At 41.6% G+C, this 22,340-nt stretch overlaps 1 protein-coding gene across 1 annotated transcript; it reads right to left on the reverse strand.

Annotated features, from left to right (window-relative positions):
• Positions 1–233: 233 nt before the first annotated feature.
• papolg (poly(A) polymerase gamma) lies at positions 234–22,061 on the reverse strand. The gene is made up of 24 exons (XM_072437158.1): positions 21,777–22,061; positions 19,044–19,202; positions 17,373–17,439; positions 17,210–17,291; positions 15,448–15,557; positions 14,808–14,861; positions 14,625–14,736; positions 13,567–13,656; positions 12,812–12,950; positions 12,662–12,734; positions 9,873–9,993; positions 9,706–9,790; positions 8,904–8,957; positions 8,707–8,823; positions 8,500–8,609; positions 7,511–7,632; positions 7,274–7,431; positions 6,270–6,391; positions 5,691–5,872; positions 4,249–4,320; positions 4,115–4,168; positions 3,144–3,247; positions 2,629–2,768; positions 234–407 (listed from the first exon to the last, which is right to left on the reverse strand). Exons 1-24 carry the CDS (start codon positions 21,791–21,793, stop codon positions 235–237), a joined length of 2,517 nt encoding a protein of 838 aa, XP_072293259.1. The 5' UTR covers positions 21,794–22,061; the 3' UTR covers position 234.
• Between the last annotated feature and the right edge of the window lie 279 nt (positions 22,062–22,340).

Consider the following 22,340-nt stretch of genomic DNA (forward strand, 5'->3'; position numbering starts at 1 on the left):
GACTTCTTTTTCTTTTTTTTAAACGGAACTAATTGTTTTCCATTGCTCACAAACGCAACGGCGGAAGTAAAAAAAAAAAAAGAAAAACAAAACCTGGGAGGATATTTGCAGAACTGGAAAAATCTTCAAATCCATAAATATTTTTTTCTGACTTTTTGAGCGTGTAGAGTCCGGCGGCGCGTCAAATAAATCATCTGTGTTTGTGTTTTTAAAGTCTTTAGAGCGCACCCGGCTTCAGGCTATGTGGATCCGCGCCTTCTCCGTCTCCTTGAGCCGCTTGGCCTGCTCCTCCAGCGACGGCGAGTGCGGCCGCTTGGATGACGAGCCGTTTAAGGGGTCCGCGCCGCGACTTACCAGTGTGGGGATGGAGCTGCCGACAGGGGGCGCTCCCAGCTTTGACACGTGTTCTGCGCGAGAGAAAGTAACGTTAGAAGAAGAAATAAACATCTTAGACGTTTATATTCACTTTTCACCCATTACATTTCAGATTTGACTCAACATTTTGCCTACAGTTTATAATTGTACTTCCTGGTTGGACACGAGCACAAATATGACACAGGTAGAGGCAAATTCACAGCTGTTACCTAGCAACCACTGTAAAGAGCCGAACTCCACATAAATGACACGACAGTTCTGATCTGACACAATAATACCATAAAACACCTTTATTTAGTCCAACCATTGTTTGAATCTGGAGTGTCAAATTCATTAGGGCCGTGGGCCAAATTTCGACGCTCAGGCTGGGTTGCGGGCCGAACATCACGTAAAACATACAACTATTAAAAATAAGAAAAAAATAGCTTTATATAGCCTACGCTGTTTTGAAGTAATTACTGGATCGATTTAAAAAATATTACAAAACGTTTGTTCTCATAAACTGAAATGTATTTAGAAAAACAAGTGTAATTTCACCAACACTGTGCTTCAGTTTATGTGCATTAAAACTTCAGAGTTGATCTACAGAGATCAACATTTGACTTTATAACAAAATAAACTTCTCAAGATCTAAAAAACATTTTAAATGTACTAACTAACATTTCCACGTCTGTGTAGTTCTCTGTACACCACTAAACTAAACTTCTCCCTCAGCAGCTCACACAGCAGTGCAGCAGAGCCCCGTGGGGGAGGGGCGGCCACCGGCGTCATTGTGGGACGGGTAGTTTTAGCGATAAAAACGGTTATGGATGTAACTACGGTTCTATTTTTACTTTATTATACAAGGACTACAATGGAAATAAGTGCTTGCGCTTTTTTTGTGTTATCCTGGCTTTTTAAATTGCATTTGCATGGGCATGTAATACATAAAAAAAAATAAATAAAAAAAAAAAAATATATATATATATATATATATATTTTTTTTTTTTTATGTATTACATGCTCATGCACTTTATGGCAAATAAATCAAATTAAAAAAAATCTAAATTCTATGAATCATTTTTTTTAATACATATTTAAATGTTCGACGGGCCGGATTAAAACGTCTGGCGGGTTGGATTTCGCCCGCGGGCCTTGTATTTGACACATGTGGTTTAAACTGTCAGAAAAGTGGTCGGCACTAGAGACATACACTCCTAACTCACGGAAGTTCGAATTCCACTGGTTAGTATTTGGAATCGGGACGTGACTGAACCCAACATGGCGGCGACCGAGACCAGTCCCGCTGATACAGCTCAGGCAATCATTTTTTCTCTCACCCATAACCCTAACCCAAGTTTTTTGTAGTAGTTAGGAGACGAGGGAAAAAAAATTCAAACTATACTGGAATCTATAAGTTTAAAAAGTTTAAACCCGTAAAAAAATCTGGATTGGAGCGGGAGTCGAACTCACCCCAGGTCGTGTTTTTAAAATCTGCCAAAAAATCTGAAGATCTTCGGCTGCGAGACAGGAAATGTACCTCGCATGTGATTTGGGCCGCCATATTGATTTCTTTAACATCCTAATTCTGACTTCCGTGAGTTAGGAGTGTATGATCTAGTGCCGACCCATTGGGTAAACTGTGTCCACTGATGACATCACACTGATGACATCACACTGATGACATCACACTGATGACATCACACTGATGACATCACACTGATGACATCACACTGATCAGCTCGACTTCCTGTCATTTTAAACTGTTATTTAAAAAAATATTCTTCTCAAACTGCAACTTAACAGAAGTAAAATTGTGATAAACATCAACCACTGATTCTAAACCACTAAACTGAGCCAGAATTATAAAAACAGAAGAACTTTCAGATGGACTTTAAATTTACTCATGAAGAGAAAAATTGACCCCAGTTTAGAGTTTAGAAAACATCAATCTGGAAAGGCTCTCACTTACAGCGATCAGGACGGTTAAAAAAAACAACAAAAACAGGCAGAAGTTTGTTTTGGTTTGCTCGCTTCACCGTTGGCACCACCAAAAACTCAAGAAAATCTCGTTTGTCCAGTTACGTGCCAAGCGTAGGACATGGCAGGTGTGATGCTACACAACGATTTAACGACTTCATATCGACGCATGCCCTCCAGCCGCTGCGATTGGCTGGAGCTCCCCTGTAGAACCCGCCCTCTCCCCTTTCCAGATCAATGTCGCGAATAAACGTTTGAAAACACAATTTACTCAATGAAAAGCAGAGATCGTACTGGAGCCGATGACGGGGATGGACATGCCCTTCTCTGCAGCGGCGGCGGGAACCGGAGCGACAGGGGTGGGTGCGGCGGCAGGGGCAGTGCCTTCTGTGGGGGGAGGAGCCTCAAACACAGGGGGCTTCGGAGGTGTGATGCTGAGGGACAGAGAGACGAGAGAAGGTCGTTAACGACGGCATCTACGGCAAGGAAATGTCAAAAACTAAAAAAATACAAATATGGAAAACATAATTATACACACAAATTCTCAAATGGCAAAAATAGTAAATATGTTTGGTAAAGATAACATTCATAAAGCAACATTTTCAGTTTAAAAAAATAAATTGGAAATAATATGGACCAACTAAAATGTTTTGTAATATATATATATATCAAGAATTATTCATATTTCACTGTATGATCAAATTTAATTCTTCTTTTTGTGGCTTTTTTATGTGCTTCTTAAACAATCGCCAGTTTACTGAAATATGTTGTATGAGTTTATATGTTGTATAAGTTGAATAAAGTCTGACTTGTGGCGGTTGAGGGCCAGTTTGATGGAGTTCTTGACCACTCTGCAGCTGTTACTGGCCGGAAGAGGAGACGAGGCGTCGGGCAGCTCCATGCTCGGAAGTCTCTGTGGAAAATACCAGAGTTTTTGTCACGTGACAACAACGATAACACAACGGGTTTTTACAGTTGTTAAGAAACAAATCTGTAAAAATATTGCAATGGTTATTGTGTGGTTATTTTGGTCAGTTTGCCTTCTCAACAAACAGAAAACTAAAATGTCCAATCTTCCCCTACATTTAAATAATGATGTCATTTAATACATTTTATCTGTACATATCTCTGGGACATTGTGACTTCAAAGTCTGTTTTCTTAAAATGCATTTTTCTCCCAGAGACAAAAAAAATGAGCCCTTTGAAGCAAACACCAAACTGTACAAACTTGATCAGTACAATTTAAGATTTTCACAAAACGTACATTTGTTCATATCTAATTCTAAGCCTGATTCTAATCTTCTTTTTTAACAGCAAAAATTGAAATTTTAGTCGTATTTTCAGGCAAATCTAGATTACTCAAAAAGATTATTTTTTTTAAAACTCCTCTGTAAAATGGTTTTGTATTTAATAAGTAAACCATATAACTAGTTTTTACCAAGTTTGGTCCATTTTTCAGATTTCAATATAAAATATGTGACGCTTTTACTCTGTATGAAAAAATGACAGGATGAAAAACTTGCAATTCATATTCTTCTTACATTTATGTGACTAAACGACAGGAAAAGTTTCAAATTGATATCTTTGAATCTATTTTTTTTCCCTTTTCACCAGCAGCACTTCGCCTAAAGCTTAAGGACTTTAGAAATCATAAAAACTCAGAAAAATACTAATAAATAAGTGAAAAACATCTATAAGAGCCGATTGGACAATGTCAGTTTAATTTTGTTGAGAGAACAAACGGTTAAAGTCATAAAACACAATTAGAAGAATAATTCACCTGTGTCCTTGAGGTATCGGCGGTTGGAATGGGTTTTGCCTTTGATGTTGGATTCTGAAAATATAAAATAAATGTAAATACGAGATTTGAAGGCATTTTAAACAAACCAAACGGCAGAGTTGACATTTACTCACGTTCGTTCCCTCTGAGGCGACGTCTGAGGGAGGATAAGGCTCTTTGAACGCAGCGTCGTCGTTGGAAACAGCCTGAAAGAAAAACACAAAGATGAAGCTAAAAATAAAAAAACTCTTAGACATCGTATAAAGAGGTGCAGTTAAAGTAGATTCTGTCCTTCTTCTGTCCATAAGACTGTATAATCACAACTAAATACATTTAAAGGTGGTATGGACGATTTTTTTCAGCAAATTTTTTATCATATTTCCTCGTGGCGTGGATAAATCATTTGTCCTGCCACGTATCAATCATAAAACGCACCTATTGCTCACCTGCAGCCGCGTGCGGTTCGTCCCCACGTTTCCACGTGCCTAAGCGCATGGATCTATCATAATATAGTTCCCTCAGTGTACGGGGCTTCCGCCTGCGTTCTCAAATCGCCGAAAAATCGTCCATACCGCCTTTAACTTTGCCAAATACATATATATAAAAAAGGAGCCAGGGTTTCTCAAGAGAGTTATCTTGAGCTGTTTTACCGTCTACAGACCATAGGGGGCGACGACAAACGTATCAAACGCCACGAAAATACATATCTAACATCACAGGGACTTAAAGACGTTTATTAAGAGTATATAATGTTAATTGATTCTGCTTTAACGTTCACTCTAAAACAAAAGTGTCTAAAATGAAATAATTACTTTTTTAATCTGGAGCGAAGCAAGAACTTTTGTTTATTAGTCATGTTTTGAAGTCAGTGAATTTTTGAGTTTGAATTTACAACTAAATTCTATCAGGTTTAACACCATTATATTTGATCGAAGCATTTTAATATACCACTAAATATGTAATAGAAGAAAAGTATTGAAATCAGAGGCGAGAGACGACGCAAACAAACAAACTCGAGTGAAGTTTGGTGAATATCTCAACAATATTCACTCTGCAACAGTGTGTAAAACGTGTTTGTAAATGACTAATTGAGGTTCAACACTTGAATGGGCCACGACATGAACGACAAAAAAGCAGAAATATCACTTTATACTTTTGTGATTTTATTGTTTTAATTATAGATAATTCTTATTATAATTTGCTCATCGTCAAAACAATAATACTGCAATATTGCTCATTTTGCGATATATCAACTCTTTTTACAGTTAACACTTTTTTTTCTTAAAAAAAAAAAAAAAAAAAAAAAAAAATTATATATATATATATATATATATATATATATATATATATATATATATATCAAATAAATAAAGGTGTAAATATTGTGACTGAAGGCTTTTAAATATAGAATATTCACAAATAAAATGTGCTATTGAAGGAAATGTGCCGTTTTTGTTTGACTAAAGCGGCCGTCTTTGTTCTTTTCAGAGCGTTTAGTCCAGAGCACGGCCACGAGCCTCAAAAACACCAGTGCCATAATTGCGTTTCCGTGGCGACAGACATAGCGGCGCGTCACCTCCTCCTTGTGCCTCTTGCTCAGCTCGTCCTCGGTGGGGGAATGCGGTCGTTTGGCGCCGGCCCCGTTCACGGGATCCTCCTCCGCGCCGTTGGCCTCCTCTTTGGGGCTGCTCGCCGCGTTTGGCTTCACCGCAGCGTCGGGGGGAGGAGACGCCGGTTTGGGGGGGTTCGCCGAGGCGTCTGGGGAGGAAGACGGGTAAAAAAAAAAGACACTCATTACGACTGTAATTGACTAAAGATCGCTCTGTAACATTTTCAGCATTTCTGCGATGGATAAATATGTACTTTTGGAGAGTTTGAAGTGTCTGTTGTCGCCCCCTGCTGTCCCGGGGTGGAAAACCAGCTTAAGACAACTTAGAAACCCTGGCCCATTTTTTGCATGTGATCATACCGATTATAAGTTTTATCATTGTTTTTCTGACAATGTATCGCCACAAAAGGGCTGCAGGGGGAGCTCTATCACCAAAGCCACTGCTTCTGCTTCAAACTATGATCAAATGGTCATAGTTTTCCTAATATCTAAAATGAATAAAGCCTCATCTAAGCTTAGTTCTCGATCAGTATTGCGATCACTCACTTTCGTCGAGCTCGGGGACAGCGTTGCTCTGGTCGTCGTCATCGGCAGCAGCTGCGGGGGGCGGAGCTTCAGACGCAGCGACGGGAGAAGTCTCCACAAACAGCTGCTTGGGAGAACTCGCGCTGAAAAACACAACCACGCTGAGGTTAAACTTCCGTCAAACGCTCACACGGTGGAACATTTGAATACATAAGTACATTTTTCACCCTTCATCCTGCTTTTTGAACTCTGTAAACCTGCACATAAAACTGACTGACAAAAAGTTTAAACCAAGAACGAAATGTACAATAAAACACAATTGTAGAAAAAGCTTCAGTTGTAGTACTACAACTACAACTGAAGCGTTTTCTACAATGGAACATGCCTGGACGAATGAGGAATTACACAGACATAATAAAACACAATGAATCACTAAAGTACCAGGAACTGAAAAGGGTTCTCACTGTGGGAAAACATCTAAAAAAAAAAAAAAAGAGTAAAAAAAAGTAATTTCCTTGTTAGTAAAAGTGTATTCTATTGTTTTAATTGACCCGTTTAGTTATTCTTTAGCCTTAGACGCCCTCTAGTGTTGATATTCAGGTATTACAAACCTTCTGTTCATCTTAAAACAGTGGAATAATACAGGAGTCACAGTTTGAAGATATTGGCTGGACTAACATCAGTGTCACTCATTACTCTTGTAATGGATTGTTTTTTGCGTCTCATGATAAGAGGGATTGGACTTACTCCAGTTTAGCACAAAATGTACTTGAATCAAAAGCATCTGATTGAATGGTTACGTTTGAAAAGAGTTTGTAAAGCATTTAAAAAGTGGAAAACTTCATTCCACCCTTTCCAACTCAAATGTTCACGAATGGAATTAAGAAAAGGGTCCTAAAGTACGATGAGAACTATTGAGCCCCTAAAAATAGTGTTCCCTCGATCTCAGTTTAGTCCACATGTGTTTGGTTCTTTTCAAGTCCTGGTCTTAAGTTCCAGGTTCGCAGCGTCTCTCTCTCTCTCACCCGTCGTCAGCGTCGGAGCTGGCCTTGGGAACTTTGGGCGGCGGCGAGCAGACCGGCGTCCCCGAGTCCGTGTTGGTGGAACTGTCCAGATGACTGCTGTCCAGAGAGAGGCGCTTGGAGCTGCCACCATTGGAGCTGCGGTTCAACTCGGCGATGCTCTGCGGAGGAACACACGGGAGAGTTTAACGAGAGTGGGGGGGAAAGAGAACGTGTTTGGCGTGTGCGAAGGCCCCGTACCCTCTTTTTCTTCTGTACGAGCTCCGGAGGCAGATACTGGTGCAGCTGCTTCTTTTTGACGTGCGTCGCTTCGATCTTCATCCCGTCCTTCAGCATGTTGATGTTGTTGGCCTGTCTGTAAACTGAAGGAGACGTGTTCGAAAGGTCAGTGAAGGATGAAGCGAACGCAGAAGAAGCAGCAGCTTTAGAGTTTTCTGTTGCATTTACAAAAAAATGTGATTTAGACATTTGCAAGAAGGCGTCGGCTCCACGGAGAGGCAGTTTGTACAGTACGTATGTGAAGTCAATTGTGCCCCTCATCTGTCTGCGTCTGTTTAAACCATGGCTCGTGGCGATCGATTCTGAGAGAGAGTTAGTTTTGAAATTATGAAAAACTAAAGACAAAGTGGGCTGAATATTCTTTACATTTAAATGTAAAAAAATTGCAGCTGCAACACAAACGGCCTATTCTGCCAGTCAGTTCAAACTGATGCCCCTTGGAGGTCTCGATGCCCTGCCTGGTGCCCCTCGGGGGAGCCCCTCGGGGGACTCCATGCCCTGCCCTCGGGGGACTCCATGCCCTGCCTGGTGCCCGTCCCCTCGGGGGACTCCATGCCCTGCCTGGTGCCCGTCCCCTCGGGGGACTCCATGCCCTGCCTGGTGCCCGTCCCCTCGGGGGACTCCATGCCCTGCCTGGTGCCCGTCCCCTCGGGGGACTCCATGCCCTGGCTGGTGCCCCTCGGGGGACTCCATGCCCTGGCTGGTGCCCCTCGGGGGACTCCATGCCCTGGCTGGTGCCCCTCGGGGGACTCCATGCCCTGGCTGGTGCCCCTCGGGGGACTCCATGCCCTGGCTGGTGCCCCTCGGAGGACTCCATGCCCTGGCTGGTGCCCCTCGGGGGACTCCATGCCCTGGCTGGTGCCCCTCGGAGGACTCCATACCCTGGCTGGTGCCCCTCGGAGGACTCTATGCCCTGCCTGGTGCCCCTCGGAGGACTTGAAGGGTCTCACCTGTGTCTGTGAAGGACTGGATGTCGTATGTCAGGTCAATGTTGACACTTTCTGCGTTTTCCACTTTCTTGAAGAGGATCCCGATGAACCACATGGACATGTAGTCATTCCTGCAAAAAGGAATCCAAACCAGAGCTTAAAACCCAACGTGCTTCAGTCACGGCACGTTTCTAATGCCACACGCGTTCATACTGGCGTTTTACTCACTCGCGGTTCTCCTTGGACCCGGGGAAAGACTGGGGATTCACATGAGCCAGGTTTATGTACTCGTTCCTCTCCAGGTTTCCCACTAGAACTCTGATCTTGGACTCCACCAAACCAATCCTAGACGAGACGGAAAGATATGAAACATTACGCGACACGTTCGTCTTGCGGGTTGCTAAAAGGCCGAGAGAAACGCTCACCATTCTAAGTGATTATCTTCTGTTGATGCACTGGCACTAAGAACTATGTAATGTCTGGAAAAGAGAAAAGACGATCATTGATTATGTGCATAAAGCAGACGACAAACTATGGAGTCAATGATGTGTGAACAGCTAAATCTGATGTAATACCATTTATATTTCATCATGTTTCCTGATCTTTAATATATAAATAATAATAAGACTTTTGTGAAGCGTGCATCGTTAAAACTGATATCAGAACAAACTATGAAACTGAATTTTGAGCTGAAACAAGTTTAGGAAAACATCAATGTCAGTTTTTCCTGAAGAGCATTTTCATATTAGTTTTTCACATGACGTTTAACAAACTAAGACGGGATATTGTTTGAAAGGTTTTGTTTGGGCGAATTACAAACTGAGGTGTCCAGCATTATCTTAGTTCTTTATCTAAAACATTTTACAGTACACGATTAAGTCGATAAAAAAGCTATTTGTAATAGTTAATTCCCAGTAACAATTGTGTTTTTTAGTGCTTTAATAAAAATATTTTATCTTTTTTTTGCCTTTAAATTCTGTTTATTGCCTTTACATTTTTCTATTTATTTGTTATTGCCTTTACATGCTTTTGCATTTTTGTTTTTAATGAAAACATCTTTACGTTAAAAACAAGAAAACATCTTTATTGCCTTTAAAAGTTTTATCTTTTTTTATTGCCTTTAATTTTTTGTTTTGAGTCCCAAAACGGTATTAAAATCTATATTAAATTCTTTCAATTTGACTGAAAACAAATTCTAAAAAACTGCAGTAAAACGTGGCCACATACTTGTATTTCTGGAAAAAGTTTGGCGGTTCGAACAGTTTGGACCATTCCGTTTTCCCCTGAAGAATCTCATCTGTGACGCTCAAACCTACAACACCACAGCGCGTTAGACACAACGTTAAGTTAGTAAAGTGCGTTTCGGCGGCGCTTTGACACTGTTTGAACCCCACCGTATTTGAACTCTTCACTCATGATGGTGCGCGTGGAAGTGGAGACGTTGTAGGTGGAGTTCTGTTGGGGGTAAGCGGGCGTGATGATGGGCATCAGATGGTACCGGTCCGAGGGGTTCACCTAAAACACGGCACAGGCATCACAAGGAAGTCGGAGCGTTTGAACAGAAAAGCCACCGAGAAGTGTCAAGTCAGTGCGTTTCAGAGGACGGCCCAATAACCACGTGCGATACCGTATAATGCTAAAGAACATAGAGAACATGCAAATACATTTATGACACATGCGATAACCCTTAGTAAAATTATACAAATCATACCAAAGAATACTGTAAATGTAAAATGTTAAAAACCATGAGCTGTAATAAATAACTAGCAGAATGAAAAACACTAGTCATCAGTTTGTATCAATAACCAGTCATCAGTTTGTATCAATAACCAGTCATAATTATTCAGCTCAAAATTACTGTACGATAAGTCCATATATTAATCGTGAGCGGAGGCGCCACGAGACTAAAACGTAAATATTGTCCCCAGCGTTTGAATGTAACGACATGCAAATACAGCGGAGCGCTGTCATGGTAATTAATGGCACAATATTAACTGTGACAGGCAAAAAGACGACATTTATCAGGAAAAAGGTTATAGTTTCTACAAGACTTTGGAATATGACAGTAATGATTCCTATTTATGATAAAAATGTAATGTAATGGAGCAAAGGATCATGGTCTATGTCAGGGGCGTTCAAACTATGGCCCGGGGGCCAAATGCGGCCTTCAGGCTTCCTGCTAAATTGGTCCAAACAACTCATTTTTATTGTAAACCTGCAATAATTCTAGTATCATAACCTAAAAAACAAACAAATTCATGTTCCCAAGTGTGGAGGCTCAAATGCAGCATTATGAATGATTCACTGCTGCCCTCCGCTCTGTTCAAAACGGACACGCCTGTTCTGTTTAGCTATCCGTTTAAGCTGCTGCTGAAACACATTCAAGCCAAGGAGCTTCAATTCAATAAATTGTTCATGCCCACGATATTATTGAGAGTTTGGACAATACTTTGGTTATTGTTCCGTCCCTAAAATCGATTACCTGCGACACACTTCACAATGAAACTCGATGAAAACACTGCAGTCCTGGGTCGTTTTAGATAACTTAAGAATACGTTTACGTGACATCACTTTTCCACCATCGGCTTGTCTCCATGACGATTATATTGTTTTGCCCGTCATGTTCCGCAGTAAAAGAAGCCAAGATCAAAACATCTTGCGTTCGTTCGATCACACCTTGAAAGACCCACGCATTGTAACGGAGCTGGCCTCTCCGCAGATCTGACCAGTCACTCGGGCCGGTGGTTTCCGTGCAGATGGGACTGTGCAACATTGGAGGCGACGGACCGAGGATGTCACGGGACAAAATTTAGAGTTTTACGATAATCGTGAGAAGAAACATCAAATTATAACGATTGACATAAATCTACAGAGAAATCTCTCATTCCAATACATCTCTGCTCCGTTAGCCTGCGTTAGCTTTATGAAATCAAACTTTCTGAATGCAAAAGATATTGTGACATAAATCCCTGCACATTTAAGTTTACTTTTTGGAGTCCGGATTGGATAGAACGGCGCACGAGACCTTTGATTTGTGAAACTTGAGAGATTGTCAGATGTCGCTCGAAAAAAATAAAAGTTACAGACGAGGTTTCAGAGGTCACTGATCTGGACACGGTTTAATAAACAAAAAGTATAATTTCACGTCATTAGGGAGGTCGGGATTATTCGTTTAATCGATAATCGTCGTCGTTGGGGCCACAAAATGATTGTAAGAACTAAAACCTTACAAATGATGACTAATTTAGGAGAAAAATTAAGTCATTTCAAGTCAATCTAACTGTAAACGTAAATGTGAAGAGCTTTGAATAATAATCCACTTTATATCACGGACATAAAACGATAGACGAAAGGCATAAGAAGTGAATTACTAGCCCTAAAAAACAATAAAACCAGTCAAAATGAATTAATATAGCAATAAATAAGTAAAATAAATACAAGTGTATCACAACAGTGAATGGTAACGCATTAGAAGAACATGAAGGATTATGTGTCAATAATCGTTATAACGTGATATCGCGACATGTCATAAATCCATAAACCGCCATTTTGAACTGCAAACATTTGTGACTCATCTTTTGAACATGAAAAAAGGAAAAACACTGTACTAGCTCAAAATAAAAGGTAAATTATAGCAATATGTGAATAAGGCAGGTTGGGAACTAACAATACTTTTAGTGTATTGATTGTTTTTTCTGATTGAATTTTGTTTTAGAGTGTTTTAGAGTCTGTACAGTCCAGATGACATCAAAAAGATACAGTGATTATTTTTTATGATTATTCAACCCTAGAATAAAGACAATGTATTCTTATTAAAGCCGCCGGTTTAAACTGACCACACACTTCACACAAAAGTGGGTTTTATTTTATTATCATTTGCAGAGGCTGAACTATTGTCGATCTTCCAATGGATGAATGAAGATACAAAAACAATAAAACGAGGGACATTTACTTCAATGTCTTTAATTCTTCACAGGGACAACACTACAGATTTATATTTATATATTTTCTTTGCAATTCTTCGGAAACACTGCTTTACTTTGAAGGGAAATGACCACAAGGGAGGACTTAAGTGTTTATTTCTTCGTGACACCAGGTGAATACAGCGAAACACAGAAGAGCGGCGAGTGCGCGTGACGTTAGCGACTATTACTACTATTATTATTACGGTTAAAATACTCACTCGGGGGTCCCACACCGGTAAATTCAGATTACTGTCCTCGGGCTGTTTCAAAAGCACCGGGTTCGGCCACTCCCTGGAGAAAGCAGAGGCAGAACACGCACAGCAGTGAGAGATGGAGGTCGGAGAGCGGTCAAAGCGAAAGGGGCTCACCATTTAGAGAACACCAGGAAGAACTTGTGAACGAGCGTCGCGGCAACGGCGTTGGGGTACAGCTGGCAGGTCCGGGCCACGAGCATGGCCCACGAGACGCCGCCGAGGAAACCCAACATGTTCGAGTAAATCCCTCGGCCTGAGAGAGACACGGACATCAGCGATTTTGCCGATAAAGAAGACTGAGTTAAAGCTTTTTCGCGCATTTTCATGTTTGTAGCGCAGGAAACGCACGGCTCTTAAAGCAGAACTAAGTGACATGTTCATCTTATTTAACGTCTTTGCGAGTCCCTGTGATAGTTAAATATGTATTTTTGGAGTGTTTTTGAAGTGCCCATCGTCGCCCCCTGCTGTCTGTGGGCGGAAAACCAGCTCAGGACAAACTCCTGAGAAACCATGGCCCTTTAACGTTTTTACTGTGATTATACAGATTTATTTAGATAAATAAAAGGCAAAAAGAAAGAAATTGTCTTTTTCTGACAATGTATTTTCATAAGGACGCTGCAGGGGGCGCCGGAGTTGCTTAGTTCTGCTTTAAAGTACGTGCAACAAGTTTAAGCGCATTTATTTGATGGGTAAATACCATTTTTAAGTATTCATTATAGTATATTTAATTAGAGCATATTGATGACATGAAATCAAATTGGGACCTGATAATTTTAAATTAAAGCAACTGGACCCTGGAACTCGCCGTATCAGAACAGAAATCTGCGTTTGAACCATTTAAAGGAGTGAAATGAAACGGCGCGACTCACGTTTTGCCCACAGTTTGATGGCTCTCAGCGTGAGCCTGAAGTTCTCTTTGTTTGGCACCAAATAAAGGATTTCGTCTGTCACTCGGCAACCTGCAAACACACCGCAGGGAAACGGGTCAAAAGCTGTACGACGACCGCATGACACATGAACACGCCCTCTACAGGACACTGAGGGAACCACTCACTCAAACTGTCGCAGAAAAAGTTTTTCGTTTGAGCTCATATTTGGATCATTCACAAACACTGTTTGGACTCCTCCCTTTTTAAATCATGTTTTTTTGATAATTCACACACAATAAGAAAACATTCCAATCAAGCAATTTTTCCACTTCAATCAAAAATTGTTAAAATTATCAATTGAACACAATAAATATAATATAAATACGTTGTTTGCTTCAACAACTAATTATAGAATTGTACTTTTTTTTAAGTGAAAGTAATTATCATGATTCTTTAAAATGTGCTGCCAACCATTGTTTTCTACCCTTTTTTATTGCAATGAACATACAATGTACAATCATAAAAAGGACAATAAGTAGTATAATTGTCTTGATCAGACTATTTTGATTTTCTTAAAACAGGATTTACCAAAAGATAATGCAAGTTATTATTTCAAGTGTACTTTAGAAAATGCTTGTCTTTTCTTATTCTAAAAGGAAAACAAGATACTAAATGCTCGTCCCATTGGCAATCTTACTTTAGGTAGTCAAAATATACCAAAACAAGAGTACTACTACTTATTTCAAGTACTTATTTTCGAGAATCAATTTTTTATTTTTTTTATCCGGCTGTTTGTCACATTTATTTGGTTATAATCTCAATTATCTTTAAATCGTGATGTATTTCCCCCCCACAATAATCACACCACTAACATTTGATCACTTCTTACACATGTTTAAAGTCATTTCTACTTGACAGAACGTGCGCTGAGCGGCTCAGTGCTGCCCTCTACTGTCTCGGCAGACTTGGTCACTTTTATCAAAGCTCAAACATACGACAGTCAAACATCAAAATACTACCCGGAGTCGCATGAAAGCGTAACCACGGGGGGGTTTTACCGTTGAGGCTGCGGATGCATCTGATGTCCAGGTTTCTGAGGATGGAGTCTCCTCTGAGGTCCAGGTTATCGGGGATCGACTGGAGCGCGAGCCGGGCGAACAGCAGGTCGATCTGGGCGCCGTGAAACAGACATTTAGAGAGATAAGGAAACCGCCCCAAGTCGAGACAAACCCACGGCTTACCTCGATCCCATCAAATTTAAACTTTATCACAGGCACAAAAGCGTCTTCAACAGCCTGGAAACGGGAAAGAACACGTCATGAAAAAGTTAGAAAACATCCTCCATCTTTTATTCATTGTATCGTTTTCATTCAGCTGATTGAATTGATTGAATTTGAGTTTTATTGCTGCGATTGCATTTATGTAGCCCATTTCTGCAAACTTTTAGAGCTAAATGTTCATTATATGACGCTCGTGTTTATTTGTTTAGTTAGTTGATTATGTGGAGCCTCATCACAAGGGGTCGCGAGACAGTGAAATTCAAGACTTCAAGAGGCCAAGATCATTCTAAAATAGTCTTAAACATCCCCACAATCTCGATCTGGAATACTGAGAATTAGAGTTCTACGTGTTATTAAACCTTAGCAGCTCGTACACATTTTGGTTGTGTTTTGAGCTTGTGCAGGAGAAACCGTCCACTCTCTTAAACTTCAGAATGCCGTGAACGTCGTCAGCGTAACCGCCCATCGTCCTCCCCATCGTCCTCCCACCGCCCATCGTCCTCCCCATCGTCCTCCCCATCGTCCTCCCCATCGTCCTCCCCATCGTCTTCCCCATCGTCCTCCCCCATAGTTTTAATCCCATCAACTCTCGGTGACTCACCCGCAGGTCTTTGATTTCCTCCAGCTGCTTCAGCTTCTCAAAGAACGACAGGAAAAAGTCCGTCCTCTCGACGTGACGCGGAGCCACGCACAAGGCGTCAATATCAGCCCCTGAACGCAAGAAACGCACAAGGTCAAATTCAGACAGAGCGGCGGAAAAAGAGAAGACTGAGAGTCAAGATCAACTACAACTGATGATCGATGGGTCAAACCATTAGATCTACCATGGACCAGACTTTAAATGCATTTTAACCAAAACAAAAGTTGAACTATGGTGACTGAAGGGTTCTAGATACATAATATTTACAAATCATTAGAATAATTGATACAAAGCTGAATTTTGTTGGACATTTTGATTAGATGAAGATAGTCTTTGCAAAAAAAGGTTTATTCTAAAGCTCTATTCAGTAGATGTTTGAGGTTTTCATTATTATTAGTCCACTTCTGTGTCTAACCTTGAAACACTGGAATTTCCCCTTTGTGGGACAAATAAAGGGTCTCTTAACTTGTTCATGTGTGAGACCGGCACGAGGCGAGACACAGGCTTTAGAGACCGGCACGGGGTGGGAAACAGATCCCAGGAACCACTAAAACAAACTTTAAGACTATGGCTGCTTTTAGCTCGACAAAAACATAAATGAGACCCTGAAAACAACGCAATCTACACCTGGACGAATGAGGTGCTCTCGGTTTATAATAGTTTCAAGTAAAAAAAAAAGGTCAAAATTTGAATTATTAAGCCAATTTGACTTTTCCATAGGATCTAGTTTACTTAATACTATTTAATACATTAAAACAATTTAAGTGGCTAAGTCTCATATATGTGTTAAGTCATTTTCAGAAGAAATTTCAACCGAATCCCTTCAAATTTAAAATTTAAGACTAACTAGATTTAAGATGTTTCGACTTCACCTGCAGCGTTTTGCCTTGATTAAACGTTCCTGTGTAAACAGTGAAACACTAACGAAATGACAGAACTCATTGTGGAAACTGCCCTTGAAAAGCTTTTGTCCCGTCGCCTAAATACCAAAAAGACAAAAATATCACCCACAGCATTTATCTAAATTTAACCAGTTCTGGATTTACACGTTCGCTCCCGCTGCCACTTCCGTTTACGCATTTCACAGACACAAAGCGCCTGAGTCGGCCTCACGCTTCACACAGACGCTGAACAAAGACACGCAAACACTACACACACGTGTTTACAACCTGACGCTCGACAAAACTATTCAACGTTCTAACAAAGTCCAACCGCTTTAGGTCCAAAACAATCCCAATGCACGAGGATGCAAGAAAGAAGGCTCTGTACAGTTTCATTGGCGATTTTTTCCGCCGCCACAGTTGCCCCGGGGTAAAACAACATCAAAGTGACTGTGTGATAACTTTTCACATAATTAAAAGTATTTGTAAGTCCTTGTGCTGTGGACAGAACACGATATCAACCTGAAGACAACTCTCCTGAGAAATCCTGGCTCGCTCTTTATATTTGGCAACACGTTTTTGTCTTATTATGATAAAGAAAGAATATATTCATCAGGTAAAATGTGAAAAATAGTGTAGGCCTAATATAATACTAAAATCAACAAACTCTAACGAAGTTCAGATGACGCAAACGAATCAGCAAAAACAACAAGCGTTTTGTCATTCAAACGTTAAACAGAATCTTTATAAATATTTCCAAAACACCAAGCAAATTTACAAAAAAGAAAAAAAAAGGATGTGACTTTAAAAATCCCGACATTTAAATCACAGAGTGGACGTACCTTTGGTGTGGACTCCAAGGCGATATGAACCAAAGGTGAAAATCTTGCCCCCGACGCAGCTGATGGCTGAAGGCGGAAGGTTCTGGAACGGAAACGATAAAGAAGAAGTGACTAAAACACGACAAACTAAAAACATTAGACTTTAAAGGGTCCAAATACAGACCTTTGCTTCACTGATCTCTGCGATCCATTCTTTAACAAAGTTATTTAATTTCCCAAGTACGGCAAGTCTGTAAACGAGACAATTAGTGCATTAGCTTAAGATTATAAACATTTATGAAAGAAGGTCACAAAAGGACAAACTAAAAGGTGATAAAGAGCATGTTTTAACACACCCCGCTACAGCCCCTTACACACTAAACACCCCGCTACAGGCCCTTACACACTACACACCCCGCTACAGGCCCTTACACACTACACACCCCGCTACAGGCCCTTACACACTAAACACCCCGCTACAGGCCCTTACACACTAAACACCCCGCTACAGGCCCTTACACACTACACACCCCGCTACAGGCCCTTACACACTAAACACCCCGCTACAGGCCCTTACACACTAAACACCCCGCTACAGGCCCTTACACACTACACACCCCCCTACAGGCCCTTACACACTACACACCCCGCTACAGGCCCTTACACACTAAACACCCCGCTACAGGCCCTTACACACTAAACACCCCGCTACAGGCCCTTACACACTAAACACCCCGCTACAGCCCCTTACACACTAAACACCCCGCTACAGGCCCTTACACACTACACACCCCCCTACAGGCCCTTACACACTACACACCCCGCTACAGGCCCTTACACACTAAACACCCCGCTACAGGCCCTTACACACTAAACACCCCGCTACAGGCCCTTACACACTAAACACCCCGCTACAGGCCCTTACACACTAAACACCCCGCTACAGGCCCTTACACACTAAACACCCCGCTACAGGCCCTTACACACTACACACCCCGCTACAGGCCCTTACACACTACACACCCCGCTACAGGCCCTTACACACTAAACACCCCGCTACAGGCCCTTACACACTACACACCCCCCTACAGGCCCTTACACACTACACACCCCGCTACAGGCCCTTACACACTAAACACCCCGCTACAGGCCCTTACACACTAAACACCCCGCTACAGGCCCTTACACACTAAACACCCCGCTACAGGCCCTTACACACTAAACACCCCGCTACAGGCCCTTACACACTAAACACCCCGCTACAGGCCCTTACACACTAAACACCCCGCTACAGCCCCTTACACACTAAACACCCCGCTACAGGCCCTTACACACTAAACACCCCGCTACAGGCCCTTACACACTAAACACCCCGCTACAGGCCCTTACACACTAAACACCCCGCTACAGGCCCTTACACGCTAAACACCCCGCTACAGCCCCTTACGCGCTAAACACCCCGCTACAGCCCCTTACGCGCTAAACACCCCGCTACAGCCCCTTACGCGCTAAACACCCCGCTACAGCCCCTTACGCGCTAAACACCCCGCTACAGCCCCTTACGCGCTACACACCCCGCTACAGCCCCTTACACGCTACACACCCCGCTACAGCCCCTTACACGCTACACACCCCGCTACAGCCCCTTACACACCCCGCTACAGCCCCTTGCACACTAAACACCCCGCCACAGCCCCTTACACACCCCGCCACAGCCCCTTACACACCCCGCCACAGCCCCTTACACACCCCGCCACAGCCCCTTACACACCCCGCCACAGCCCCTTACACACCCCGCCACAGCCCCTTACACACCCCGCCACAGCCCCTTTACACACTATGGTCGCCTCTTCACCTGTGGTTGAGCTCCTCCTCGTCCTCAAACACCCCAAAGGGCTTCATGGCGTCGCACAGTTTCTGGGTGTACTGGTGGTCGAGGTCTCGGGGCGGTGCCAGGCTGATGGCAGACGTGATGCCATAGTGTTTGGGAGGCTGCTGCCCACTAGGCACAGAACTGAGGCAGAAACACAGAAAACATGAGCACAAAAGCACGCGACACATTTAAAATAAAAGCATTGACATGATTCAAAATACAGAGGAAGCCGGATGAAAACATTGAAAAATATTTAAAATAATCTACAATTTCCCGCAACATTTCACAGTAATTATTTCTCAATCTGAGTCATAAATCATCTTTTTCCAGCTCATGGTTTGGAGCCAATGTAAAGTTAACAATATAAGATTACTAAGTTAGATGACCGTTTCAATGATAAATTAGTTGCGATTTTTCGATTCAATTCTTGCAGCACGTGTGTTATATGAATAATGATTTTGTTGTAGAATTGTGGAGGTTAAATTGCTCTTATTGCCTAATGTCAAGATTCAAGTTCTTTACAGTTACTTCCTCCAGGTTCTTTTTAGACTCTGAGGGTGCTCCTCAGTCTCTTCTAATAATGTGAAGGGAAAAGAAAGGTTTGCAGAGCTCTAAACCGGGGACAGCCTTAACAACTCCTCACATGCGGCAAATAAAATATATAAAAACAGTCAAATTGCGAGTTTGATTCCACAGCAATTTGTTTTCCATCAAGAAAAGTGAAAAAAGTTAAGCAGTCGACACAAATTAAACATAAACAAAGATCACAACTTTGTGATTCAGGCAGTTTAGTCATTCCAATGTCAATAAAGAGTAAAAATGGAAGTTGTCATATTTTCTGCATTCTACAAACAGATAGTGTTCACAGAAGAGATGTCAATCAATACATCATGGATATTTATGTCACAATATATATATATATATATATGTATCAAACTGATTTGATCTCGTAGTGTTTATTACATTAGCCATTATTCGGAAATGTAGATTCTGTAAAGCTGGTCAAACTCCATCAATTAATATAATTATTCTTTTCAATAACATAAAACACACGCCTGAAACTGAAAATGATGACATGATTTAAAACAACTGGAACGAAAGAAAATGACAGATTTCACTCTTGTTTTTTCAGACTGTTATTGTCGTTTAGTCCGTTATTGTCGTTTACTCGGTTATTGTGCATTGTCCTTGTTTACTCGGTTATTGTGCATTGTCCTTGTTTACTCGGTTATTGTGCATTGTCCTTGTTTACTCGGTTATTGTGCATTGTCCTTGTTTACTCGGTTATTGTGCATTGTTCTTGTTTACTCGGTTATTGTGCATTGTTCTTGTTTACTCGGTTATTGTGCATTGTCCTTGTTTACTCGGTTATTGTGCATTGTCCTTGTTTACTCGGTTATTGTGCATTGTTCTTGTTTACTCGGTTATTGTGCATTGTTCTTGTTTACTCGGTTATTGTGCATTATTGTCGTTTACTCGGTTATTGTGCATTATTGTTCTTGTTTACTCTGTTGTTGTGCATTATTGTTCTCGTTTACTCGGTTATTGTGCATTATTGTTCTTGTTTACTCTGTTGTTGTGCATTATTGTTCTCGTTTACTCGGTTATTGTGCATTATTCTTCGATTACTCAGTTATTGTCGTTTACTCGGTTATTGTGCATTATTGTCGTTTACTTGTTGTTTACTCTGTTATTGTGCATTATTGTTGTTTACTCTGTTATTGTGCATTATTGTCGTTTACTTGTTGTTTACTCTGTTATTGTGCATTATTGTTGTTTACTCGGTTATTGTGCATTATTGTCGTTTACTTGTTGTTTACTCTGTTATTGTGCATTATTGTTGTTTACTCGGTTATTGTGCATTATTGTTCTTGTTCACTCGTTATTGTGCATTATTGTGAATTATTGTCGTTTACACAGCTATTGTGCATTATTGTCGTTTACTCGGTTATTGTGCATTATTGTGAATTATTGTCATTTACTCTGTTGTACATTATTGTTCTTGTTGGAAATAGATTTCACTCTATTTTTCTTGTGCTGTTAAAATAGAGTGAAATCTCATCTACAACGTCACGATAAAGTGTCCCCAAAACAAAACAAGGTCAGACGTCTGAGGATTGTCATATTTAGTCTCGTTTTAGCCACGTTTAATGTTAATGACACAAACAACAAAAACACAGCGTCTAATGCAATGTTCAAGAATGCAGCTTTTTACAACCTGCTGCTTTACAAACACGACCGCCAGTCCAGACCCCGCACCTGCACGAGGCTGACAGCATGCTCATCCGCGTGTTTTTAACTGTTTAAATCACACTAAACCCACAGTGCGAGTTATAATGTGTCTGCTGTGGGACTACAGTGAACTAAAGGTGTGCAAAGTGCCGTTTCTGGCACGGAGCGGTGACAAATGACAGGCTATTTGAGCAAAAACCGGTCACTTTTATGGCATCATGTTGATTTAACCTTAGAGTATCCATTAAAAACACAATTACCCATGTGCATTTTTGTAATTAAGCCTGAAATGTCCAAATGGAGATGGTAAGAAGCCCAAAAGTAGTCAAAAACCCGGCGCAAAACGCGTTTACGGGCCTTGTTTGGTTGTTGTGGCAGTTAGCATCGTAGCGTTAGCATCTTAGCCTTTTCTTTGTGACTCTTCAAAAAGAATGTGGAGAAAAATGCAAATAATTGCGCGGCGGCGGCGGACGCACGACTCACCTTGACATTTCTTTCATGACACGCTGGCAGATGTGCGCCGTTGTAGTCGCCGCACACGCTCAGAAAAGAAAAAGGAAAGTCCGCCAAGTGAGGGGGGGAAGCTAATGCTAAGCTAACAGGCTCCCGACCCGACGCAACAATGGTCACTTTGCGCACACACACGGCGTTGAACCGGAATTACTTCTTATAACGCGAAATCTCGGCCCGTAGCTCCGAGTTAACGCGCATATCTGGGTCTTTCCGCGCGCGCGACACGTCCGGAGCGGGCGACGCCGGGCAAAACTACGCGTTTCGAGCGATGTTTTTGGGGACGAAAAGTAAGAAGAGTGTTAGCACGCGTTAGCAGCGGCAGCACGCAGCGGGGGCCAATAGCGGAAATGGAACGCCAGAGGACTGTCGCTATGACAACGCGCGGTAACAAAACGTCCAGTTCCGGCGGCCATGTTGTGACTCCCGAGGACTCTTACAACACTAACAAGGCGCTGACATTTTCAAAATATCTTTCAATAGGTTCCAATAAACTACCTTGTTTTTTTATTATTTATTATCTGAAATTTGTAAAAT

The sequence above is a fragment of the Eucyclogobius newberryi genome, unplaced genomic scaffold, assembly GCF_026437365.1.
Source record: "Eucyclogobius newberryi isolate DKJ021-1_F unplaced genomic scaffold, fEucNew1.0.hap1 SCAF_8, whole genome shotgun sequence".
In the NCBI taxonomy this organism is placed as follows: domain Eukaryota; kingdom Metazoa; phylum Chordata; class Actinopteri; order Gobiiformes; family Gobiidae; genus Eucyclogobius; species Eucyclogobius newberryi.

What these genes read in the sequence shown, in the direction of transcription:
- papolg (XM_072437158.1), bottom strand. An exon ending in CCTTGGAGTCCACACCAAAG is followed by an intron (nt 15,558 to 17,209) that starts GTACGTCCACTC and finishes TCTTGCGTTCAG; the next exon opens with GGGCTGATATTGACGCCTTG. An exon ending in ATGCATCCGCAGCCTCAACG is followed by an intron (nt 13,657 to 14,624) that starts GTAAAACCCCCC and finishes GTGTGTTTGCAG; the next exon opens with GTTGCCGAGTGACAGACGAA.